General features: G+C 33.5%; 1 protein-coding gene across 3 annotated transcripts; it reads left to right on the forward strand.

Annotated features, from left to right (window-relative positions):
- PDCD4 (programmed cell death 4) lies at positions 1–27,932 on the forward strand. 3 transcript variants are annotated; one of them, XM_044665568.1, is made up of 13 exons: positions 1–141; positions 4,213–4,390; positions 5,359–5,459; positions 10,842–11,144; positions 12,129–12,223; positions 14,790–14,903; positions 16,893–17,114; positions 20,983–21,080; positions 21,930–22,044; positions 23,961–24,068; positions 24,253–24,363; positions 25,013–25,152; positions 27,233–27,932. In XM_044665568.1, exons 3-13 carry the CDS (start codon positions 5,417–5,419, stop codon positions 27,291–27,293), a joined length of 1,410 nt encoding a protein of 469 aa, XP_044521503.1. In that variant the 5' UTR covers positions 1–141; positions 4,213–4,390; positions 5,359–5,416; the 3' UTR covers positions 27,294–27,932. The 3 variants fall into 3 exon arrangements, with proteins under 3 accessions (XP_044521503.1, XP_044521504.1, XP_044521502.1); XM_044665569.1 differs by lacking the exon at positions 4,213–4,390 and having other exon boundaries at positions 27,233–27,341; positions 27,800–27,932; XM_044665567.1 differs by lacking the exon at positions 4,213–4,390.
- The last annotated feature ends 64 nt before the right edge of the window (positions 27,933–27,996 follow it).

A 27,996-nucleotide genomic window follows, 5' to 3' on the forward strand; every position in this document is an offset into this window, starting at 1 on the left:
CAGAGAGGCGCTGAGGAGGCGGCAGCGGTAGCAGCAGCCTCAGAGGCAGCGGCTGAAGAGGAGGCAGCGGCGGCGGCGGCAGCGGCGGCGGCAGAGCGGGGCGCGGGAGCGGTGAGAACGGCGGTGGTGGCCCGAGGAGGGGTTAGTATCGGTTGGGCGGCCGGCAGGCTCCTTTCTTCCCTGGTTGAGGCGGGCGCACGTTAAGGACGGGGAGGCCCGAGCCCCGGACCTGCTGAGTGTCCACCCCCTCCCCCAAATCCTCATTTCTCCCCCTCCCCCCGACCCCAGGAAGGCCTTTCGGCCCCCTGCGACTGCGACTGCGCCGGCGACTGCAGGGAGGTTGGTTTCCCCGCCTCCCTCCCCCTTCCCTGCCCCGTGCCACGAAGCGCTCAGGGGAGAGGGCCCCGCCCCCCCAAAACCTCCCCCTTCTCTCTTACCGGGTTTAGTAGGGAGATCCCTTTCTCTCCTCTAACCCCCTGTTAGAGGTGTGTATGTGTGTCCCTCTCCTCTTATCCAGCCCTCGCTAGGGAGGAGATCCCCCTTCTTCCAAACCCCGTTAGAGGGAACCCCCCATTCTCTTATCTCCAGCCCCCATTAGTGGGGAGACTCTTCCCCCCCTCAAACTCCCGCTAGAGGGGGAGAATACCCCTTTTCCTAGCCTCCGTTAGAAAGGCGATCACCCTTCTCCCTTTCAGCATCCTTTAGAGAGTAGACCCCTTTCTTTTTACCCTTCTTATAACCTCCTTTAGAGTAGAGACCCATTTCTCCCCTCCAAGCCCCTGTTAGGGGGGGATCATCCTCCCAGCCTCAATTTAGAGGGGCGACCTCTCTTCTCTTCTCCAAATTCCCATTTGAAGGAGGGGGAACCTCCTCCCTTTTCTAGCCTCTGTTAAAAGGGGGAGGCCTTTCTCCGTTCAGCTCCCATTAAAAGAGAAAGCCCCCTTTCAGGTATTCCTCTCCTCCATCCCGGTAGAAGGGGAGGTCCTCTTACTCTTGTGTAGTCCCCGTTTAGTAAGGAGACCCTCCCACCCCATTTCTCTCCAGCTCCCGTTAGAGAGAAGACTCCTCCCTTCCAGCCCCCGTTAGAGGAGAAAATTCTCCCTCTTCCAATGCCTATTAAAGGGGAGATCCCCACTCCTCCCAGCCGTCCGTAGAGTGAACACCTCTTTCCTCCCTCTAGGCCCTAATTGAAGAGAGATCACTCTTTTTTCCTCCAGTTCCTATGGTGTGGGTAGAGCTCTTCCCATTTCCTAGCTCCTGTTAGAGGGGAGAGCTCCTCTCTTACAGTTCCTGTTAGAGGAGAGACCTCCCTCTCCTGTTACAACCCCCGTTAGAAAGGAGAGCTTCTCTGTCTCAGTTTTCATTACAGGGAGTGCTACTCCCCTTTCCCAATTCCAGCCTTTCTTAGAAGGGAGAGCCCTCCTCTCATGGCTTCCTTCCATGCCATGGAAGGCTTATAACAATAAGAGAAACTCCTTCCCCCTTCTTGGCTTCCACTGACTGCTCCCCTACTACCCCCAACAAACCTCAAAACCTTTAGAGGGGAAAGAATTTCTTTTTTCCACAGTTTAGCAAGGAATGACCTAAAAGAATCAATCTTCCTTGCTTGATGGGGAAGTCTTATTTGAGTGGGTACCTGTATTTCTTTTCTGCCCCATTTAAAAATATATCAATTTAGGAAAAGGCTATTTATTCTAGGATTGAAATTCTTAGTGGAAGACCTTGTTTTTCTCTGCCTTGTTTCATGGAGCCTTAGAAGACTGTAGAAGTTTTTGTATTTGTTGACTTTAAAACTATCTACAGCAAGAGTAGAAAGAGGCACACTCCCCATACTCTAGTATCCAGGAGAAAGAGATATTCATGAACTGAAACCATTCAGAGGTCTAGCCTGCTGATGGATGCAATGGTTTTCTCAGAAATAGGAATTGATTTGTGGGGAAGAGGAGGCGTAGATTAGGAGAGAGAGATTTCATTTTATTCCTCAGAAAGGTGTGCCTCGTGTACTGCCAGTGAGTGAAGATTGTAGGAAGTAGGCCTTAGTTTTGCAGGGGAGAGATTTTTTGAGATAAAGGCCAGGACCTGGGGAGGATCAAAGCATCTCCACATCTTCTGTTCTAAAGAGGTAAATGCTTGGCCTCTCCTTCCCAACTTTTTTGATATCTTTTTTAAGAAAGCAAAATAAAATGAACCTCCTATCAGTGCAAGTAAAAATAGTTAAGATCCATCTCCAAAACAAGAAATATTTCTCTGAACTACCAGTTACCTTAGTAAATTTAAAACTTAAAGCAATCTGTAAACAATTTTATTAATCTTCAGTGTCTGTATGGGAGCTTAGTATATCTACTTTTGATAACACCAGTAGACAGTAGGTATTGATTTCTGGATTATTTGCATCTGTTCCCTTAACTTTATGCTAAAATAAGCTCATCAGTTTCCAAGTAAAACTTTGCAAGGATCTTTGGAATGGTTTTGACCAGTTTTTTTCCAAATATTTATAACTCAAAGAGGTAAAAATTAGTGCTGAAAAATATCATTTGTCTATTTCCCACAGAGACTTTTTGGAGGGGAGGAAAAGAATCTTTCAGAAAAGTTTTGATAGTAATTGGAGAATGTTAACATAATTTTTCAACACATATATGTCCTAAATGCTGAAATTTTTGTTTTTTTTAGGAAAAAGGAATAGAATATTTTCTTGCTTTTGTTTTATTTGGAGCTATCTTGGTTAGTGAAACTCTGTATATGTCTGTGTTGAACATTCTAGGAAAGAAAACTGTTTTATTTAAACAGTGGGGTGACTTGTAAGCCTACTTTTAAAAAGAAAAACCTCAGTTTTGTGGTTTGGTATTGAGGATGTGGGGTTTAGATTCTTAGGCCAAATTATTTTAAGTTTTTAGAAACAGAAACAACTTATCATAAAATGTATACTTAAGGAAGACATTTTAAAACATACAAAAACACTGATCCAGAGAGATTAAGCATAAGGATGCTAGACTACCTTTTCTATGTGTTTGTCAGAGTAGTGAATGTTGCTATTAATTGTGATTGAATTTTTACCTGTAATCATTGCTTAAACAGGTAGGAATTCTATATTAATGAAATCAAATTTGACCAGTTATAATAGATAAATATGCAAATTAATACTCATAGTGATATCCAATTTAATTTCTTTCCTATAATATTTTAGTACTTTAAAATAATTATATTCACTATTTTTAGCTTATAAAATACATTATGCTTTTCAAAATTTCATGTATTTAGAAAAGTCTGGATATAGTTTATGTGTATATTAAGCAGATTGTCATTTAGCCTCAAAAGCAAAATGTTTATTTGGGGAGTAAAATTTGGAGTTGGACATATACACTTATTTGTTTCATTTTATATAGTCACTTTTAGATACCAATAGTAATGATAATTGATTTTTCACGTATCTTATTTGAACCATACTAAGTAGTGCAAAGTATCTTGAGCCTTTTAAAAATAAGATGACTGAGGCTCAGAGAACTGAGATGATTTGCTCAGCTACTAAGTAGGGAAGCTGAACATTGTCTCAGGGCCTCTTGACACTTCAGCATTGTGTTCTTTATGTGTGTGTACTTGGAGCAAGAACCTGCAGATAAGTTTCAGATTAATCATTATGCATAAAACCACTGAGGCAAAAAAAAGGGTTTTCAAATGTATGTATAGTTTGATTTGGGGACACACAATGACAGTCATCTTACATGAGAACAAATATCATTTGTTAAATTTTATATCTTTCCAGGATATTTGCTTATGTAAAAATACCTTCTAAAGTTACATTTTCTTTTTTTCCCCTTTTTTAAACATGTTGGTGGCAACCATATTGTTAAAAAGTGGCCATATGTGACTAGTTCCTTTAACTGTTAGGAAATTAAAGAAGTGACACCTTCATTTTATTCATCTTTTAAAGCCATAGAGCTGCCTGGACTCTAAATTGACAATTATAGCATGTTTATAAGGAGAAGCCAGTTTACTTAGGCTAGTTAATGTTTTCTTTAGGTCAAAGGGGAATATATACTATTTTGAGATTAGAATATAGTTTTAAGGCAAATTTGGTCTCTGATTCCCATAAGGAATGATTCCATATTCTTTATCCTAAGCCAATAGTAGTTTGTATTGTAACCAGTACAAGTATTTGTCCATAACTAATATACTAGGAAGTTTCATTAATGTGTGCATTTTGTTTTTTAAAAGGAGAGCACACTGCTAGTGGAATGATTGTAATGGAACATTCTACCAGGAACAAAGAAAGTAACCTCACAAACTAAACAGCCAATCTGGATTCCCCACCATTGTGAGAACTGCATAGCGAATACTCTTAACAAAATACTAGTGCTTCAGAACACTGGGGAATTCTGAATGATTGGATGAGGTAACTATTTGATATTGGAAGAAAGATACTATTTAATGGAGTTATAATTTATTTTTTATTATTATGCAAGACTACTATTAAATATATGCTTAAGTAATTAAAGCATATGTAAAGCAAAACGGATAGAGTAGTCCATCATCTAGGTTTTAGTCATATGAGAAATTAAAATCTGTGAAGATCTCTAGAGAAGGAGATTCTGTAATTCCTCTTGGTTGTACACTCCAGTTATTATGATATCTTGATTATTTTGATGGAAATGATCTTTAGGTATTTTGTTTTTTTTCTCTCAGTACACTATGAGGTTAATTGATAAAATTGATTTTAAAAAATGGTATTTGATTTAAGTGAAACTTCCAAGGTGAGAATTTTAAAACTCTTAGATATTTGTCTAAAACCCTTCGAAAAGTTGATACAAGTATCATCAGGCTTTTACATATCCTTGCTAAAATGTATAAAATAAACTTGATTTTCTACTTTGCTGATAATGATAGTGGATAAGAACAGTTAGAGATAAGAAAATTTAGATTCAACATAACTTTCATTGATGATACCAAAGTATTATACTAAAATTATGATGTTTTATGCCAGAATATTGTGTATTTTCATAACTTCCATAATCTAATGTTGGGGAAAGCTTAAGAGCATTCATCTTTTTCTCCCAGTGTGAAACTTTGAGATTTGGTTTTGTTGGAGAAAAGAAATTGTGTGTAACTGCTCACATTTTATTTTAAATTAAAGGGTTTTTTAACCCACGATGAAATCTGGGCACTTTTAGTGTTAATTAACTGGAATTGCTAGGATAATAGCAGTCCTAACAATTATTTGATTACAGTCTATGAAAACAAATGAAACTCTAAACAATATTTAATATTGTGATTCCTTTCTTAAATGTTCAGCAAACTGAAGTAATTTCAATTATTACTAGTAGGTTCCACCACCATTTATTTTTCATTCTTTTTTTTTAATAGATTCTAAAAAATTACTACCATCAATTTGTCTAATCAGTGCAAGTGTAATTAAGCAACGATGGAAGTAGAAAATGAGCAAGTACTAAATGTTCATCCTACAGGTAAGTAATAACATTTGGTTTTTCAACCACATCTTATGAGAATACCTTGTGCCAAAATGTCCTTTGTGAAAGCATAATAGTAATCTGATCAGGATTTTAAAAAACTTTTGAGTGTACCACATGAAGAGAGGATATCTGTCTGCCCCTTCCTTATTTATTTGAATAACCAATTCTTTAACTAAAGAAAATGTCCCTTCTATTAACTTTCCTCCTTATTTAGACTGAGATGTTTAAACAAATTTTTTTGTAGATTTTTTTTATATAGGAAATTTGTACTAAGAAATAAAACATGATTCCTTACCCTTGTTACTATTCTTTATCAATGCTATATATTATGCTTTATTGATAAACTCTTCATGGATTATATAATACATAAAGGAGAGCAGGTTTAAAAAAATCATATCCTACTATAGGTTCTGGTTAATTTATAAAAACTTTACTCATAGTTTTCTGTAAATTATTTTTTAAAAGTATCTCAAAACTATAATGTTTTGGTAGCTTTCAAAAAACTATCTTCATGATGAACATTACAAGCGTAAATGTCAAAATATGCAGTTGCTTTTTTTTTTGTTAATTTTGAATATTTTTACAGTTTTCACTGGTGATGTTTTGCAGAGTTGTAAAGACACTAAAAAAATCAACCCATTACCTCTTCTGTCTTAGAAATTAGTATGCTATATTGGTTTCAAGGCCGAAGAGAGATAAGGGCTAGGTAACAGGGACTTGTCCAGGGTCTGAAAGCTAGGAGGTTGTCGTTGACCACATTTGAACCCAGGACCTCCCATCTCTTGAGTCTGGCTTTCAATCTACTGAGCCACCTAGCTGCCCCCTGTAATGACATTTTTGCATTATACTGATCAATAGCTTTTCAGCTTACTATTTTTCTGAAAGACTTTTTTAATTTCATTAGTATTCAAGGCCCTATACAGAGTTTGAAATTCTTTTCTAGAACTTATGAAATGATTCATATAATTTCATATCTATTCATAAAATATAAAATATTTTATACAATTCTGTAGCTTCTTTATCTTGATCATGTTGCTGAATATTTACGTTGTCACATTTTTATTTAGCTGTGTGTACAACTTTGATGTTGGTATACACTTTGAATTCACAGCTACTTGCAACTATACATTTTTTTTACAAGTAATTTTTTAGAATTTATTTTAAAAATTCTTTTAAAATTTTCAGTTCCAAATTTTCTTTTTCCCAACTTCTCCCTTACCCAGAGAAGGCAAGCAATATAATATCAAATTCGCATATGAAATCATGAAACATATTAGCAGAATTTAAAAAGAAGGGAAGAAAAAAGAAAGGGAGAAAATGGATACTACAGTTTGTACTCAAGAGTCCATCAGTTCTTTGGAGGTGGATAGCATTTTTCCATCCTGAGTTAGGTCCTTTAGAGTTGTCTGGATCATTGTATTGGTACAACATTGCTATTGCTATGCATGAAGATCTCCCAGTTCTTATTTCACTTTGCATCAGTTCATAAAAGTCTTGCCATTTTAGAAGTAATTTCAGTGAAAATGAGCTAGGAAAATATTTTGGTTGAAAATACCCTTTGGCAAGTCACTAATAATGTTAGAGAGATGATTAGTATTTATCTTTAATATATTGAACAGTTAAAATGGAAAAAATGTCCACTTCTTAGAAGAAAACCTCAGGTTTTAAGGATTTGCATTGCCCATAAATGTGTGCTCCTGCTCTTTGAAATACGTATGTTTTATTGATTATGGAGGAGTCCAGTTTTCACATAGTTTGTGGCTTTTGTCATTCTTGCCACCTTATAATGGGGTCTTTTATTTAGTAAAGAGATGACCACATTTAGGGTCCATTTAAGAACCATATGTTAAATTGTGACTTCTGTGACTAGGCCTGTCACAGAATTTTGGAGTAGTGCTGTCCTAGTAGTATTTGTGTTGGTGAGTGTTTATAAATATGACTAATTAAACTTTGAATCTGACAGTATAAATATCACATTAGTTTTGCTTATTTTCATTGAAGTACTTGGGAATTTTGAGAAAAAAAATCAGTACGAATGCTGAAGAAAGTTATTTTGAAGTCTTAATAAAGACTATATTCTTTAATAAAGCTTTTTGTTGCTTGACTTTTGGTTTTCTCTAGACCAGATCAACTAATTGTATTCATAAAATTACAGTTTACACAAGTGAAATTAAACCTTAAGAAAAGGAGCTCATATAGATTAAAAAAAAAACCAAAGTAATATATAGAGTTGACATTAAAAATAAATGTATGGAAACAGTGTTCTCCAGGCATATAAATGGAGATACAAAAAATTGAAAGAAAGGACAAGAATATGTAAATGGAAAAATAGATACTGAAGTACTAAACATTTTTTTCTGATTATAACCCTGAGAATAGTTCAAACATTATTATATTGTAATCTTTTCTTGTATCCTCAAGATTAATTATGAGTAGCTTAGCTTAATTGAAAAACGAACATCATATATTTTAAATGTATTATTCAATCTATGTGGAGCCACCCAGTCTTAAAATTCTTTCTTCTCTTGGCTTTTATGACACTTTCTCAGTTTTCTTACTCCTTTCCCTATTCCTGTCTAATTTTCTTTGTTGTGTCTTGTAACTGTGTTAATCTACAATCCCGTCTCCTGACTTCCTTTCTTTTTTTTTCTCCTTCAATTTGTCTTTAAAATTTTCATCTTCAACTCTTTATCTGTCATCTGCACTATATAGCCTTCTATTTTCAATTGCCTACCCTCTGCCTCTAACTTTAATATCTCAGTGTGACCTCAAACTCAACACACCCAGAACTGAACTTATCTTCATCCCTTTAACTGATTTATTTTTCCTAATTATTTCATTTCTGTCATTAGTAGCACAATTTTTCTTTCACTAAATCTCCAATTTCTCCAGCCTATTTCTAATCACTCTCCTGTCTCTGAAATTTTTAAGTTTGTACCATATAGTTTCATACTTGTCTCTTGTTTTATGTATGCTAGTTATTCTCTTAGTTGTTATAATGAAAGATCCTATACAGTTAAGGGCCATATCTTACATAATTCTTTGGTGTTTCTTACTAAACCTAGTACAGTGATGAGCACATAATAAGTACTTCTTGACTCATCACTTTGACAAATATACAGATTAGAATAATTTTGCATTTATGTAAAGATGGGTCAGAAAGTTATGAATATTTGGTCTACCTATTAGCATATACCTCATTTAATTCATAAATATCACCATAATTGTATAATTCTGCTGTTTTAGGTACACATTATAGAACCATGGTATGCCTTTTTAAAAAAGATGTTAAAAGCAAATATTGCATTATCCACATAAATATAAACCATGTACAGAAACCTGTCCATAAATGGTCAAACTCTCTTGGACTTTGGGAAATTAATATATAATTATCTAGCTAGTCATTAGTTATAACTTGTGCTAACTACCACAGATAGCTAGTTCAGTCCATGACAGCTGTGTCCTCAAAGCTTAAACATATGCTCATTGTATGTAGTAAACACATTGAGAGCTATCTTTGCCCATTTAGTCATCTTAATTGAAAGAACACTGGATTTGAAATCAGGAGACTTGTATATAAGATATAGCTTTATAGAATTTGCAGCTAAACCAGATCAAAATGTAATTAGGAAATGTTTAACAAAATAAATAAAAATACAAAACAACATTAATAATGTTAGTTTATAGTTTTCTAAATCAGTATGCAACTGGCAGAGATCTCTGTTTAAGTATGATACGACTGCTATAATACTAGCTCTGTGACTGTGCACAAGTCACCTTTCTTGGGCCTCAACATTTTAATCTGCAGAGTAGGGAAATTAATTGGTTACTACCTTTGGGAATTATTGTGAAGAATGTAAACTAGTTAATGTGAACTGTTATTTTTATAGGGCTCTGGGCTAGGGGCTACAAAGTGGTATAAGGGAGATTGACTATATATGTAAAAAACTCTAGCAGTATCAGCATAAGAAGTGCCATATTAATGGCACACAGTCCCAATGAATTGAAGTATTTTTGGTGTTATTGTGCATCAGAAAAGGGAAATCATTTTTTGTCAGAAGTGTCCAAGAAGAGCTTCATAGGGGGTAGCTGGGTAGCTCAGTGGATTGAGTGCCAGGGCTAGAGATGGGAGGTCCTAGGTTCAAATCTGGCCTCAGACACTTCCTAGCTGTGTGACCCTGGGCAAGTCACTTGACCCCCATTGCCTACCCTTACCACTCTTCTGCCTTGGAGCCAATACACAGTATTCGCTCCAAGACAGAAGGTAAGGGTTTAAAAAAAAAAGAAGAGCTTCATAAAAGATTTGGCCTTTAATTGAATCTTGAATCTCAAGGAAGGATAGGACTTTGATAAGTAGAATGTAGTGAATCAGATATTCTAGCAAGAGGATTCTGGGTGGGGTTTGAGATAGGGGTACATTGTTTTATTTAAGGAATATTAAGTGAATCATTTTGACTAGAGTGGAATTTTTATATATATTAGTTGAAAAAATTAGGAAGGTAGGTTATGATTACATTTTAGAGGATTTTTCTTTAAAAAAAGATTACTAAGCTTCAGGTAACTCATTAGAAGGACTAGGAGCATCAATTGATTTATGTGTGTACATATATACATAACATGTACACATATGCAATACATATATAATTTTATGTAATAATTAGTATAATTGATACAGAAATGTTCATCCTACTGTTTTTTTGCTATGTGGTTAAAAAATTCACTGTATTTACATAGCTTGGTTCTTTTGAGGCTTTCTTAAATTCTTGTCTTTCTAATGTTAAAGTCATCAAACTTTCACTTTTCCTTTTTTCATGGGTTCATTAGAATATTTTGTTTAGCCTCTAGTGAGTACTTGGTATGTTATTGTAAGTCATCAAATGAGTTAACATTTCATTGAATTTTCAGTGACTGAATGATTTACTAAAATTGGCCAGGGGTCAGCAGTATTTATGTCCACTGGAGTATACAATGGGTATTTAGAGTTTGTTTTTATTTTCAGGCATTCAAATGTGTGTGTTTCTTTATTGATTCATTTTTTTTTTGTAGGCCAGGATGTGTGCAAATGGTTTGCATTCCACACTTGATATTTTTATAGGATAACCGCCCACTTGCTTGACCTTATTCTCCTAAACTTCAGTGATTTTTATAATTGGTTTTGGTTTTGTAGCTAGTTCTTATAGATATTTGCTTAAAATGAACATGAATAAGACTAAGGTTTGTTTTAGTTAATTTTGTTTGGTGAAATTAAGTGATTTAATTTATGTTGCATGCCAATAATGAAAAAAACATCTTTGTAAGTTATTTATAGACTTAAAGTATTTTAGTAATGGATATTTAAGCATATACTAAGAATTTTTTTTTTTATTTCTCTTTGAGAATCTGATAATTTAAGTGACTCTCTGTTTTCTGGTGATGAAGAAAATGCTGGGACTGAGGAAATAAAAAATGAAATAAATGGAAATTGGATTCCTGCATCCTCCATTAATGAAGCTAGAATTAATGCAAAAGCAAAGAGGCGGTTGAGAAAGAATTCTTCCCGGGATTCGGGGAGAGGAGATTCTGTGAGTGATAATGGAGGAGAGGCTCTTAGAAGTGGAGTTACTGTACCAACCAGTCCAAAGGGGAAGTTGCTGGACAGGCGGTCCCGGTCTGGGAAAGGAAGGGGACTACCAAAGAAAGGTTGGTGTAATAGATTAAGTTCAAAGGAGAATAAGAGAAAAACATTGTTTTTTCCTAGTATTTCTGACTTTTACTCTTGGGAATGGAAGAGATGCAAGAAATGGAACAGAGGAAGTGGTTTTTTTTTTAATATATAAACATAGAATAAGCAGAATGCTGTCTGTTATTTTTACATGTTCAAGTTTACTTCATCCTCTTGGGCATTTATGTTCATGAAATGTGCAAAGTTAAAGGATTGAATCTATATTCAGCTTTATATTAGATACTATACTATTAGATAAAGCAGATATTTTAGGTACTGATACTGTACTGATTTATACTACTGCTGTGCATGTCTCAGACATTATGTGTGAAAGGGAAACAAGCTATTTATGCAACATAACTACTCTTTGCCTTTCATGATTTAATCATGTGTATCTTCTCAAAAATATTGGATAGAAACTGGGATTGGAGTATTCCTACTTTCATTGACCAGATGATTAACACTTTTGTCCTTGTTCACATGAGTATAAATGTATTGAAATAGTTTCATTCATCCCTATTAATCTTTTTTTACCTATAACTTCTTTCTTAGAATTGATATTAAGTGTTAATTTGAGGCAGAATTTTGGTAAGGGCTAGGCAATTGGGGTTAAGCCACCTGCCCAGAGTGTCAGAACTAGAAAGTATTTGAGGCCAGATTTGAAACCAGGGCCTCCTGTCTCTAGGCCTGGCTCTCTGGTTCATGACACATTTTGCCATAGTTTGGTTCCAATATTGTGTATATGTGTGTGTATGTGAGAGAGAGGGAGAGAAGTAGGGGTGAGAGAGAGAAGGGAGAAGGGATCTTTTCCCAAATAAGATGATTTTGCCAAATACAATTGAACTGATACTGGCTGTGTTTATTCAGTTAAAATATTTGCAAGTAGTAGTATTAAGATGGCATATGAATATGTAATATCTGCTGAGTACTACTGTTTTTTCACTTTCAACTCATTATATTAGGTGGTGCAGGAGGCAAAGGTGTATGGGGTACGCCTGGTCAGGTGTATGATGTGGAAGAAGTAGATGTTAAAGATCCTAACTATGATGATGACCAGGTAATTAATGTTTAAAAAAATTGTCATTCCAACAAAAAATGTCATTGGGAAATTTCATATATATATATGTATACATATATATGTATGTATGTATGTGTATATATATAATAGTAACTTAAAATTTTTAGTTATTTGTATATAATAATTTTTAAAAATGTTAGTTAATTATAATCAAATTAATGTCTCATAGTTCCCCTTGTTTAGAATGTTTTCACTTGATTGAAATGTTTTTTTTACTTATTTTCCATAGTAGTTATATTGAATAATTTGACTTTTTCAGTCATAGTGTTTAGGAATGATATTGATAATGAGGAGAGATTAAGCCAATTTTAAAGATTGTAGTTAGTAAACACTTGTACATTAGAATCTAAGCTCTTTCAAGGCAGGGGCAGTCTCACTTTTATATTTGTATTCTGAGCACTTGGTATATAAATGCATATAAATCATATTGATTGGCAATTGATTGTCAGAATTTTGTTTATTTTAATTTCTTTGCCTTCCTAGTTGGAGAGGAGGGTGACAACTTTTATGTGGTAATATTTAGGTTTTAGACTTTTTGACTTTAGTTTCTTTTAAAAAGAATGATTATGTAGATGGTGACAACTTTGAAGATACTTATTTTAATTGCAACTTAATTCTCACATGTTTAACTCTTCATACTTGGATTGATTAGGGTCTATGAGAAATACACTTACATTTTCTAATCCCTAACATTAGAGACTTTTGTTTTAAGGTCTAACATATACTGTTTTTGGTAATTGTTAAATTTGAGGTCTTTACTTTAAAACAGTAAAAAATAGAGAGCTTATTTTATGGTATCTAATTCAATAAAACTACTTTAAAGAGAGTATTTTACATTAGATTCAAAGAAATTATTGTTTTGGATTCATTGTATATGCAACATTATAAATGGAAAAAAGTAGGATATTCTTAAAGACAGTATTTCCTCAAGAAAAAGATTAACTTAAAATGTATCATCATAATTGAATTTATATATAGCAACAGTATTCTTGTATGCTAACTTCAATTCCAAAAAACTTAGAAGGGGGGATGGATGCCTTTAGTATTTTCACATTCAAAGAATATTAAAGTTTGAAGAGACCTTGCAGATTGTTGAATTCAGCTAAGGTCCAGGGATGTCATGACTTAATAAAAGTCATAGTTAACTGATGCTTCTTTTAAAGACATTTTAATTAGCACCTATCTAAGTATGATTTATTAGAGAGAAAATAAGTCAGGTAGTTTCTATTCTCTTAGAGCTTACAACTTAGTAGATTTCTGAATCCATGGGGTATAGTTTTTGTAACAAAATTAAAATCTACTGCCTTTGTAGCATGCATGGAATCATAAAAATTTAAGAGTTGGGATACACATGAGATCATTGATCCAACTTTTTTCAATTTTCTGTATAGATGAGACGCTGAATATAAGAATGGGCTAAGAGATTTGCCCCCAAACACACAGCTACCTAAGCAAGGTGTTAGGATTGGTGGGTGAGACTAGAAATGTGTCCTGACTCCAGTCTAACAGTCTTTCTGTTACCTTAGTCTGGATGACATATTCTTGAAAAAAATGGATAATTTTAAATTAAAAAACAATGTTAAAGCAAGTATGATGGTGTCTGCTAGGTAGTTTTTGTGATTTTTATTGTCTATACTAAAAATGTCTAGGAATGCAAATAATTTTTAAGAGAGTACAAAAATACAGGCTTTTTTAAAGACTGTGGGAGCAAATACTGTGATCTTGTTCTTTAATGTTTTACTAGTCTCAGTAAATACAATTACTGAAAAATTTGTGGTTCAAATGGAAATCAGTCTAAAAAGAGGAACTAAGTGTTTTCTTGATCTACAATTTAACTCAGAAACTTAAGTTTTTTGAGTAAATTTAGTTTCCTTTCAAATTTTGAATTTGAACCATACCTGCTTCAAAGACCTCCAGCACAACTGGAAGTGTTACAAGGATGCTTCTGGTACAAAGAGTTTTAAGAGCTTAACATTTAGTCATTGTGTAAACACTGTTCCTTCCCTACTTATTGTTTAAAAAATTTTTTTAAATTTATAATGAAAACTAGCTATGCTGCCTTAATTTTGGCTTTATAACTGAATTTTTTAACTTTTAAGGATTGTTTAATATGGCTAATAATTTTAATTCTAGATGTGACTTTAATATGAAAAAGAAATCACTTTGTAGTGGTATTTTAACATAGAATCAAAGGACCATAGGCTCAAGGATGGAAGATGCTTTAAAGGTCCTCTACTCCAATGACTTTCATTTTTATAGATGAAGAAACTAAGGCATAGAGAAATGAAGTGACTTGCCCCAGGACCCACAAGTGGGAAGTAGCAGAACCAGGATTTGAATTCAATTCCTCTGACTCCAAATCCTATCCTTTTTCTACTACAACAAGTTGCCACAATAGTTAATGGTGATATAAATGTGTATCTTATCCTAAATTGGAATAATTATTGACTAATTGTATTAATATAAATTTGATGTTAAATAAATGGCTGGATTTTGTGTTTTGAGGTATGTGCAATTATCTTTTTTTTTTTTTTTTTTTCTTTAGGAGAACTGTGTGTATGAAACGGTAGTTCTACCTTTGGATGAAAGGGCATTTGAGAAGACTTTAACACCAATCATACAAGAATATTTTGAACATGGAGATACTAATGAAGTTGCAGTATGTTTAAAAATTTACAAATATGACTTATTTAAAGTTTAGGGAGCACCAGATTATGAGATAATATAGAAGGTCTTCATCCTAACATTCCCTTACATTTGAATACTGTGTTAAAACATTTGTTCTCATATATTTCCTTTTTTCATGCTCCTCTGATGGAATGAGAGAGAGCTACATGTGAACCCAGTTTTTATTGCAGATTTAGGAAATGGGGAATGGGAGATAGTTAATCATGTGACATGGTAGAGAATTTAATATTGATTTGGTTAACAACCACAAGATCCAGGAGGTGGAGGCTAAGATAATGTAGAAGTCAGGGCCCAGCCCAGAGGTTCATTTGACCTTTGGACTGCAGGTGCGGGGAGGAGTCAGAATACCATAAGATTAGGGTTCCACTTTATTACAAGGATCAAGAAATCAGTCATGTGAAATATAAGAATTATATCCATAAGTCTGGTGCATGAGTATATTGCTAATAAGAGTCAGCTTTTGAATATATCTTGAATACTTTCATGATTAGCTCATACCTGGAACCCTACAGGTATCCATGTTATTACATGCTTGAAAGTAAGGAAATGACATTTTTCAAAATATTAAGTAATGCAGTTTCCTCTGAAGTCCTACTCAGATGCTTAATTCTAGAGTTGAAGGACTTTGGTTTTTAATGGTACCTTTGGGAGACTGAGGCAGATCTGAGTTGGAAGGGCTTTGTGTACTGGCTGAACTGGAGATTGTTTTGGTGTTTATTACCAAAAGATTGGTTACCAAGCAGTGTATTTTTTTGCCCCGGCAACCCTTGAAACTACATGGTAAGTTGAGAATAGCATCCAAAAGAGGAAAATAATCACATTTATGAAATCATACACATTTTGAAGATTAGACTTTGAATTCAGAATTATCACTTAAATTGGCCTTGTCCTAATTGGTCTGACTTAATGAGAGCTAACTCATATTAAAGACAGCTTTGAATTGAATAACCTCTTTGCTATTACATGAACAATTTGTTTAATAACTGTCTTCACCAAAACAGTTATTTGCAGCTGATTATTATGTTAGGAAGATACTGAAATAATAATTTTAAGGCTGTTGTCTTGGACCTTCTTTGAATTTGCATTGCTGGGTTTTTATTATGTGAAAGAGAACATTTCAGATTTAAAATAATTTTTCAAAATTTAGTAGTCTATGATTCTAATACTTTCATCAATATTACCTTGATAAAATTAGGAAAAAGTTAATTGATATCTTTTTAATCAATTCTTTGAAAAATGAATCGTCCTGGATGACAAGACATCTGTTTTTTAATGGAATATATAGATAAGAGTGATGACCTAATTCTTTTTCAATTGAAGGGAAAACTTCAGAGGAAGGGCAAGTGCCATATAAAAGTGCCTTAAGTAATGTAATAGCACAAAATTGGTTATTGGTGGTTGAATGGATACATATCTATGCACACTGAAAGCTAATACTATCATTGTGGGTTTAGAAGACTGAGTGTGCCTTAACATTGAAACCCTATTTTGTAGTTGTTTTTTTTAAACCCTTACCTTCGATCTTAGAATCAATACTGTATATTGGTTCTAAGGCAGAAGAGCAGTTAGGGCTAGGCAGTGGGGGTTAAGTGACTTGCCCAGGGTCACACAGCTAGGACGTCTGAGGCCAGATGTCAGATTTGAACCTAGGACCTCCTGCCTCTAGGCTTGGCTCTCAATCCACTGGGCTACACAGTTGCCCCCTATTTTGTAGTTTTTGAAAATGCACTTCAGATGTTTCAGGAGGTATAGGAATGTTCACATTACTTAAGGTTGCATTAAAAACTCAAAAAAACTTGATCAGTTGTTTGGATAAAGGGGAAAAGTGCTCATTGGGTAAAATTAGTCAATAAGTAAGAATTTTTGTTCTATAGTAAGAATTACTATGCCAGAAGTTTGATTTTAAAATATGAATCATTTTATGGTTTTATAGAATGTATTATATTTTTTTCTGTTTTAGGAAATGCTAAGGGATTTAAATCTTGGTGAGATGAAAAGTGGAGTACCAGTGTTGGCAGTGTCCTTGGCCTTGGAGGGAAAGGCCAGTCATAGAGAAATGACATCTAAGCTCCTTTCTGACCTTTGTGGGACAGTAGTCAGCACAAATGATGTAGAAAAATCATTTGATAAATTGCTTAAAGAACTACCTGAATTAGCATTAGATACTCCTAGAGCACCACAGGTTTGTATGTTTCTTGTGATAATAACATATTGTTACACCCTGTTCATATTGCCTTACTAAACTGCCATATGGTACTATAACCAAAATTTTAGTTGTATGTATGTATGTATGTATGTATGTATGTAAAAATTCAACTCACTTGACTAATGTTCATAGTTCATTTTAAAGTAATGAAACATCCTGTGGCCTGAATTAAGCATTATTTATTTATTTTTATTTTTATTTTGAATATTTTCCCATAGTTACATGTTTCATGCTCTTTCCCTCTCCCCCAACATTCCCCCCCTCCCCCACCCCGTAGCCAATGCACAGTTCTACTGGGCTTTACATGTATCATTGATTAAGACATAATTCCATATTATTGATAGTTGGACTAGAGTTATCGTTTAGTGTCTACATCCCCAATAATATCCCCATCAGGCCATGTGATCAAGCAGTTGTTTTTCTTCTGTGTTTCTCCTCCCACAGTTCTTCCTCTGAATGTAGCTAGTTTTCTTTCTCATAAGTCCCTCAGCCTTGCTCTGGATCCTTACATTGCTGCTAGTAGAGAAGACTGTTATTTTCGATTGTACCACAGTGTATCAGTCTCTGTGTACAATGTTCTCCTGGTTCTGCTCCTTTCACTCTATCGATTCCTGGAGATCATTCCAGTTCACATGGAATTCCACCAGTTCATTATTCCTTTGAGCACAATAGTATTCCATCACCAACAGATACCACAATCTGTTTAGCCCTTCCCCAATTGAAGTACATTCCCTCATTTTCCAATTTTTTGCCACCACAAAGAGCATGGCTATAAATATTTTTGTATAAGTCTTTTTCCTTATTATCTCTTTGGGGTACAAACCAAGCAGTGCTATGGCTGGATCAAAAGGCAGATAGTTTTTTAAAGCCTTTTCGGCATAGTTCCAAATTGCCATCCAGAATGGTTAGATCAGTTCACAACTCCACCAGCAATGCATTTATGTCCCAATTTTGCCACATCTCATCCCTTGCCTTTTTTTTCATGTTAGCTAATCTGCTAGGTGTGAGGTGATACCTCAGAGTTGTTTTGATTTGCATTTCTCTAATTATAAGAGACTTAGAACACTTTTTCATGTGTTTATTGATAGTTTTGATTTCTTTATCTGAAAATTGCCTATTCATGTCCCTTGCCCATTTATCAACTGGGGAATGGCTTGATTTTTTTGTACAATTGATTTAGCTCCTTATAAATTTGAATAATTAGACCTTTGTCTGAGTTTTTTGTTATAAAGATTTTTTCCCAATTTGTTGCTTCCTTTCTAATTTTGGCAGCATTGGTTTTGTTTGTACAAAAACTTTTTAGTTTAATGTAATAAAAATTATTTATTTTACATTTTGTAATTCTAATTCTTGCTTGGTAATTTAAAAATCTTTCCTTTCCCAGACATCTGACAAGAATACTATTCTGTGCTCATCTAATTTACTCATAGTTTCTTCCTTTATATTCAAGTCATTCACCCATTCTGAATTCATCTTGGATACAGTGTGTGAGATTGATCTAGACCAGTGGTTCTCAAACTTTTTTGGCCTACCACCCCCTTTCCAGAAAAAAATATTATTTAGCCCCCTGGAAATTAATTTTTTTTTAATTTTAATAGCAATTAATAGGAAAGATAAATGCACCTGTGGCCATCACTGCTCCCCCCTGGATCACTGTAGCACCCACCAGGGGGCGGTAGTGCCCACTTTGGGAATCACTGATCTAGACCCAGTCTCTCCTATATTTTCAGTTTTCCCAGCAGTTTTTGTCAAATAGTGGGTTTTTGTCCCAAAAGCTGGGTTTTAAGTTTTATTTTACTTGCCTTTTTTTAATATTACTATAGTCAGTGTGTTTATAGTATTCCTAGCTCTACTTATTTGACTTTAAGAATCAAGTTTAATTTTATTTGCTTAAATAGTATAATTCTAATTTTAAAATATTGTGGGAGACTTAGATAAAAAAGCAATGGCTAAAGAAAGTTTGCCTTTAAAAGTTCTTTTAAAAGGTCAATTTAAATAAGTTTGCTATATAGAGTTCACTTTATTTTGCCAGTCTAGATGAAGAATTGGCATGAAATAAAACACTATTTTTAATATTGTATTGTAATAGATATTCTGAGTTCACAAAATGAAAATGACTGATAACAGTAATAGAGTGTATCTGAGACATAAAATTTGAGGTTTTAATTTATTAATGAAGATAAAAGATAATATTCAGATGTTATCATTTAAAAATAATTTTTGATTTGTATTTAAATTTTTTAAACTTAGTAACTGTCATCAAAAGCAAATATTCAAATAAAGATAAAATATTAAACTAAATTCCCAATTATTTAAGGTTTTAGATATACTTATTAAAACATAGTAGTAGTTTGCTTGGTATCTTTTTTCCTTTTTTTTTTTTGAGATTTTACTGATACCGTTTCTTTTTATAGTCATTCATATTTTTATGAAAAAAATTGATTTTTTTCATTATTTCATGTTTTTTTCCTTAATATTTAAATTTCTTCTATAAGAGGCAGTATGGTGGTATGACTAGAGACAGAGAACTGGGTTTGGAGTCAGCACAACTTGGGTTTAAATCCTCCCTGTGCCATACTGGTTTTATGATGCTGAGTAAATTGGTAAATTATTTCTTAGTGGTGTGCCCCCCCTCCCCCCCATTTCCCCCTTCCATTTCTCTAGAACTAAGTTGTGGAGAGGTTGGTGATCTGCTTTGATAAGAGTGGATTAACTTGTGTAGAATTCTTTATGCTAATAAAACCTCAGATCTGGACCAGAGTTTTAAAAATCATGTATTAATATTCCATTATGTTCGTGTACTGTGATTTGTTCATTCTTCCATTGTTGGACATGTGTTTTTCCCTCTTTTTTTTTTTTTTTTTTTTTTTTTTTGGTAATCATCCATCACTTAAAAGCTTTGTGACCTTGGGCAAGTCAATTAGCTTTTTTGGACTTTGGCATACTCAGTTGTAAAAGGAATAGCTGGAACTAGATGGCCTCTGACTTACAGTTTTAGATTTTATAAATGAATGTATGACTCTGATCCAACAAAGAGGCCTGAGAAGGAGTAGTTGAGAAGTAAGAGACAAATTTAGGAGACCAATATCATGAAAACTGAGAGGGGAGATTATTTAGAAGGAGAAAGTTGTTAATAGTATTAAATGTTGCAGAGGTCAAGAAAGGATGAAGCTTAAGAAAAGACTGCTGTATTTAACATGAGATCATTGGTAACTTTTGAGAGCAGGTTTTAGTTGCATGATTAGTTTGGAAGCCAAATTGCAAGAAATATGAGCTATCAAATAGTGGAATAGTGTTGTAATTTGTTAGACTGAATAGATGGTTGTTGTGGTCCCTTCCAACTCTTAAATTCTGTGATTCCTTGAGTAAGAAGAGAGGAAGTGTGATGGACTACTGTCTTCTAAGAATTTATCTGTGAAAGGGAAGAAGAGGGGATAATAGGATCAAATGAAATTTAAAATTTTTATTTTTATTAGGGTGGAAGCAGACCTGATCATTTCTAAAGATCAGGGGAAAAGCTAATGATTAGAAGGAGATTTAGATTAGCGAGACAAGCTGCCAAAGGAGAGAGGAGAGAATGGAATTATTCTCTTCTTCATTTTTTAAAAAAGAATGACTACCATAATTTATTCAGAAAAGTGTACATATTTTTCTTTCTTGGGCTTTTAAAAATTCTGTAGGTTTACCATTGACTTTCTTAACTTGAAAATTTGTTTGATTTTTTTAATATAAGTTCAAAATGTTTTGGTTACTCGTGTAATTGAGAAATACTAATTTTTTAATACTTATTTACACAAATATTTATTAGATAAATTTTTATCTAGTTCCTTTTTTTCCATTATAGTTGGTGGGACAATTTATTGCTAGAGCTGTTGGAGATGGAATTTTATGCAATACTTACATTGATAGCTACAAAGGAACTGTAGATTGTGTTCAAGCTCGGTAAGTAAGATCATTTGTTTTCATATTCAGAATTTAAAATCACAAAAGAAAACCCATTTGAATTTTCTCAGGGAGATTTCAATGAACAAAAATCTGTGGACGTTGCCAGCAGGAAGGCTGTGCTCTGTTTTATTATTATTATTTTTAAGCCCTTATCTTCTGTCTTAGAATCAATACTGTGTATTGGTTCCAGGGCAGAAGAGTGGTAAGGGCTAGGCAATGGGGATTAAGTGACTTGCCCAGCTGCCTCCTGCTCTGTTATATTATGATCAATTTCCATGAAAACATTTAAGATGAACTTTAAAAAATTCCACTTAATGTTTTTAATATAGAAATTTGAGTTATATGATGAATTATATCTATGTTTTTGACTTAGAGTCCAAGATACATTTTTTGTCCAATGATTGCAAGTCAGAAGAGATAAAAGACCTGTTACATAAGGGCTTTTCTTAGATGAAGCTGAAATTTTAATTCAAGATATTTACTTTATGTCTAAGGAAGCTTTATCATAGGTTGAAATGGTGTTCAACAGTGGGAAGGCTCTGATTTAGATGACTACCCCATAGTAAAAGCAAACTAAATTATGCTGTGTTTCTTTTTACCCAATTACTAAAATTTCCATATTTTATTCTGAATTTAGATAAGACTTCAATTATTTTTAATAATCTTTTGCTCTTTTTGTTAAAAAAGAAGCATGAGAATTAAGTCATAAAAAACAGATTTCTGTATTCACCTGTTTCATGATATTCCTCTCACTATTATGGGACTTGCCAATCTTGTTAAAATAATTTTAAAAACCCCTTTGTATTGTATGAAGTTTCTTAATTTACACTTTTTTTTTCCTGGCAGAGCTGCTCTGGACAGAGCTACAGTGCTTCTGAGCATGACAAAAGGTGGAAAGCGTAAAGATAGTGTGTGGGGTTCTGGAGGTGGGCAGCAATCAGTCAATCATCTTGTTAAAGAGGTAATGAAATGTTTATTGTCTGAGGTTACTTTAATAAATATTTGTACTTAATTTTACTTTTAAAATTATCCTTTTTGGGAGAAATTTTGATTTAATTTGGCATGTAGCTGGTTCTTGATTGTTGTTTAGAATTTTTTATAATGCTTTGTATTTAGTTTTGAATCTGAGTTTTTTTGTAATTTTGCTTTTAAAAACTGACTTAAATAGATGAATTTTATTAAAGTCTTAGCAAAAGTATTCTCTGTCATTGGACTCATTTGAATTATGTAATCCACTTTGTGTGGATTGTAAGTAAAGAAATGTGCTTTCAAATTATGTATATTTAAAGCATATTTTTTTACCTTTCTAAAATATAAATATTATGTTTATGAGTTGTGTGGCGTTATCTCTTCACATTAAGTTAAATTCTATTTGTTCCTTTCCTTCCAACAGAGATTGTTTAGTAAAAAACAGTTGTATTTAACAAATAGCACACTAAAAAGTACTACTTTCTGATGGGGCAGTTAATTGTATAACTTGCTTTAGATGGAAGGCTTTGCAGAGTGGCCTATATTGTTGAAGATAAGACCAGTAATTCCATAATCAGGTGCCACACATGCACACACATGCACATGCACCCTCTTCCATCTGTATATGCTGGATACAGGTATTTATCTGTGTTGTTAAACAGTGTGTTGACCCCTTTCCTCATCCATTGGCAGCCCCCTGTCTGCCTCCTTCCCTTTGGAATTCAAAGTTGAACATAGGTAACTTGAAACTGGAGAAAGCAAGGGGAGTAATATATGAAAGGTAGGTTGGGGCCAGTTTGCAAGATCTTTAAAAGCCAAACAAAATTTGTATTTTATCCTAAAGATAATAGGGAATCATTGATGGTCCCCCTCCTTTGTGTTTAGTTATTTATTTGAATTAGAGAAGTGGCATGGATTATTTAGGAAAATCACTAGGCAATTTTTTGAAAGTTGGATTAGAGTGGAGGGGAGACTTGGGGCAGGAAGACCAATTAAGTGGCTTTTGCAATAGTCCAACTGAAAGAAAAATGAGGGCCTGAACTAGGGTGATATGTCTGCATTAAGCTTTGTGAAGGGGATAGAATGGATTCAAGAAATGTTGTGGAAGTAGAAACAGTGATTTGATATGTGGGATGAAGGAGAATGAAAAGTTGAGTTTAATACTGAGAGCAAACCTGGTTATCTGATGGATAATGGTGCTCTCAATAGAAATCTGGAAGTTTAGAAGAGGGGTGTATTTTAGGAGAAAAGTGAGTTCTATTATGGTTTGAGATGCTTATACCATTCTGTTGAAAATGGCAGTTGGAAATGGATTGGATCATCATTTAAATGGAAATCTGTTCTACTTAGTAATGCACTATAAATACTTTGCTTTCTTCTTAAGTATTTATTTTTAATAGTAAAACATTTCAGAATCAACTAAAATTTTACTCTGGTATGACATATGCCCTCTAGTGGTAGTTCAGATTTTCTTTCTGAAGAGAAAATATATATGCCACACACAAACATGCATCCCCCAACAATTAAAGTAAAAGAACAAATTATAACAGAAACTCAAGTGTTATTTGATACTAGTATACAGTAAAATGTCTTCTTATAAAATATTTTAATTTCTCAAATATTTTTGACTTCTTTAAAAATCATTAAGTCACGGAGTAAGAAGTTATTTCCACAGTTCACTTATTAATGTTTAGATTTGAAAAGAGTTTTAAAAATTATTATTTAAAAATTCTATTCAATTTTTAGACATACAATTACTTTATTCTTACTAGATTCAGAGTAAGTTACATTATGGAGTAAATGTCATAAAATAAGGGATTATTAGTGGAAAGGAATAAGTATATTTAGGCAAAAGTGAAGTTTTAGAAAATGTCGATTTATTACTTGTTAATTTTTAAATCTTAACAGATTGACATGCTGCTGAAAGAATACTTACTTTCTGGAGATATATCTGAAGCTGAACATTGCCTTAAAGAACTAGAAGTACCTCATTTTCACCATGAACTTGTGTATGAAGTAAGACTGATGTGAAATTTTAGGACTCTTTAAGTGTTAAACTTTTTGGACAATGCTAACATTATTTTCTCTTTCTCTTTTCTTCTAACAATAGTATTAAGAGAGTTATTTTTTTTATTCTTGTTTAATACTGAAGACAATGTTTCCAACTCAAATTATTGATTAAACTTTGGACTTATTTTAGGCGGTTGTGATGGTTCTGGAGTCAACTGGAGAAAGCACATTTAAGATGGTATTGGATTTATTAAAATCCCTTTGGAAATCATCTACCATTACTGTGGACCAAATGAAGAGAGTAAGTATTCTGTTAACTTGAAAGATTTTAATTATCTATTTTAAGGGTTTTGCTGCCAGTTATGCTGTTAGGTCTCTTTTGTCTTTGGTTATAGGGATGTTGAATGTGACTTACTTATAGGGTGATGAAGTCTCAGTTTGTCCTTTGTATGAAGTTATTTGGATATGTGACTGTGAATCTGTATTTTCCCCCTAAGATAAAGAAACGTGTCTGTAGACAGCAATGAACAATTTATAAGTTTTAAAGTACATACTTTTCCTTTAATGTATTCTTGAAATAATTTGACAAGTTTAAGGTCTTAGTTTATATTTCTTGTCTTCTATTTTACTATCCAAGTCTTTGGTGAAACAGTAGGGTGAAAGGAATCATTACTTACCTAACATCTGTTATTAATAGTGTTCATCTTCATTAAGACTTCTGTCTGATCTCAGTATATAAGTCTTATGTAAAAATGGCATGAATGTGATGAAGATTTTATAAAGAGAAATCATTTTTCTTTATTCTCCAAAGAGCATACTGTACCAGTTTAAATCATGAGAATTTGCCCTTAAATACCATTTTATGACATACCGGTTGATTGTGTTATGTAGCATTGTAATTTGAATGGATTAATATTCTATAGGTAATGAATAAATCATATTTTTCCCAGGGTTATGAGAGAATTTATAGTGAAATACCAGACATTAACTTGGATGTTCCACATTCATATTCTGTGCTTGAGAGATTTGTAGAAGAATGTTTTCAAGCTGGAATAATTTCCAAACCACTCAGAGATCTTTGTCCTTCAAGGTATTTTGAATTGCTTCTTTCTTTTATGTAACATTATAAGTATTACCTACTATATATATATATATATATACACACATATATATGTATATATCCTACAATAATATATTCCAGAAGGCCAAGAGAAGATATAATCTATAAGACTAGCATATTATGTCAACTCTTCAAGGTTACAAAAGTATGCTCTCTGAAACCATGATGAGTGAGAATTTTCCTTTGTCTTAAAGTAAATTTAATGAAGTTAAAATTATTTTAGCTTTATAGAGACCTGGAAGGCTTTTACATTTATAATAGGTTCATATCAATCCAAGGTTTGGAGGAGAGTAGGACTATTTTGGGCTTTATCCTTCAAACAAGATAGGTACATTCTGTTCTGTTTGGTGTTTTACTTTATTTAGTGCTTTTAAAGATTGACATAATTTTAATTAATTTTAAGCATGAAGGATCTTGAATTTTCTTTTAAAATATTCATGTTTCTTAAAGTGAGTAGATTTCTTCTTTACTACTCTTGGGCTAATCTCTACCCTGTGTTACTGATGATAAGAAACAAACAATATGTTCATTGCCACAAATAAGTATTTGAAGTTAAATTCTCTTAATACCTCAGATTTAGAAGTAAAGTATTTTTTGGATTTATTTACTATAAGATTTGGCTTTCATATATCAGACCACAAAACTTCTAACTGGAATTAGGTTGAGAATAGCTTTTAAAGTTAATTTTTATCTGAGCTCATTTTAGGATTTGAGTATCTTCTAAGATGAAAGAACACTATTGACACTTAAATGCTGAAGAATACTAGAAATCTTCCTGCTTCGGGTACAGACTACTTTTCCTTTAATAAATTTCAGGATGGAAAGGAATCCCACTGATTATATGGGGGTAGAGAAAATGAAGCCAATAGATTGATTTTTATGGTATCCAGTAAGACCTATGTTATGGCATCCTTTTAATAATGATCATAAATGGGGGCAGCTAGGTGCTTAGTTTATAGAGAGCCCGGCCTACAGATGAGAGGCCCAGGATGCAAATCTGGCCTCAGATTACTCCATAAGGGTGATCCTGGGCAAGCCATTCATTGCCTAGCACTTACCATTCTTCTGCCTTGGAACCAATACACAGGATTCTAAGATGGAAGGTAAGGGTTTTAAAAAAAAGATTGTAAATGTTGGTAGATTGTGACACAATTTTTCCTTCATGCTCATATAAATCAGGGTTTGGAAGTCCCTGGAATTTTTGCCAAATATAGTCAGATGTTCTGTTGCTAGTAGAAGCCACTGTGTATACTATAGAAGTTAGTGAATGCGCATTCACTTTCATGCTTATATATATCTATAGCTAGCCCTTATTCACCTCTACTCTGCTTAATGATCAGTAATCAGTCTTTATCCCTGGGGCATGCCAAATGAAAAGGAATGAGCCATCCCAGCCACACCCCTTTTAAAATATTGCTTAATCTGAATATTCTTCTTGACCTTTTTTGAGCAATTTGGCAAGGCAAATTTTATCCCTACATAAGAACTTGGGACCTTCTGGCCTCTCCACCCTGGTCTTAGGCTTAATAAAATCCCAAAGCAAAAAAAATGATTCCCATGCTTTATTGTTCTAGTCCCATTTCTTCTTGAATTGAAGCTACTTCCAATTTAGACCCATGGTGATATGGAATAGAACTTTGGCCAAGATCAATTAGGTATTAGTAGGAGGCCCAAAAATGTACAGTGAAATGTGTAAGGTGAGTAGAATTTTAGATAGGACTAATTTTTTCTAAAAAATTTCCGTGAGTTTAAGTGGCATATAAGGCAGCTAGCTATTTCAAACTGTATATTTGTTTTAAAAAAAATGCTCAAACTTTTTTCAACAACCTTCAGTTTCAGCTTAAATATGAAAATTTGAACAGAAAAAAACACTTGCTAGAAATTGCTAGAAAAATGGATCCCTTTCTCCCCCTTTTTAAAAAAAAAAAGTTTTATGTACCAAGAGGGGGTTCTTTTGCTGTGTTAGGTATACAGAAAAAAAAGATTTTAATTCTAATTTGTAGTTAATAAAATTTTGTATTAAATTTTATGATTGTGTTTATTTTAACAGGGGCAGAAAGCGCTTTGTAAGTGAAGGAGATGGAGGTCGTCTTAAGCCAGAGAGCTACTGAATATAAGGACTCTTGCAGCCTTAGATGTTATAAAAATATATCTGAATTGTAAGAGTTGCTTAGCAGTTTTTTTTTAAGCACTTGTTTTGGGTACAAGGCATTTCTGATATAGTTTTATAAACTTACATTCAAGGTGGATTTTTTTTTTAAAAGAAAGTTTTCTTTTTTTTTTGTGGGTATAAAAGTTGAGGGAACAGAACAATAACCACTCTGAAGTGGTATATTCAAATAAGCTACCCTTTTGTAAGTGCCATGTTTATGACCTAATCATTCCAAGTTTTGCATTGATGTCTGACTGCCACTCCTTTCTTTCAAGGACAGTGTTTTTGTAGTAAAATCACTGGTTTATACAAAGCTTTATATAGGGGGTAAAGTTAAGCTGCTGAAAACCCCATGTTGGCTGCTGCTGTTGAAATACTGTGCTTTGGGAGAACAAAAAGGTTATTTCTTTGTTTTAAAGAATTTTAAGAAAATGGGTTAGTCATAAGATTTATTCATCTTTCCAGGGAACATATTGATTGGTCTTAAAGACTAGACAGTTCAGTAAATGGTGGCTGGAACATCTATTTTTCTACAAAACTGGAAAAATGAACCAGGTTCTGGAAGAATGTATTACAAAATAAAATTTGTGAAGCAGTATTTTTGCGTCTTTATTTAGATGAATTTACTCAGTGAAATCCCAATAAGTTCCCATTTAAGAAAT

This window comes from Gracilinanus agilis, chromosome 2, assembly GCF_016433145.1.
Source record: "Gracilinanus agilis isolate LMUSP501 chromosome 2, AgileGrace, whole genome shotgun sequence".
NCBI classification, from domain to species: Eukaryota; Metazoa; Chordata; class Mammalia; order Didelphimorphia; family Didelphidae; genus Gracilinanus; species Gracilinanus agilis.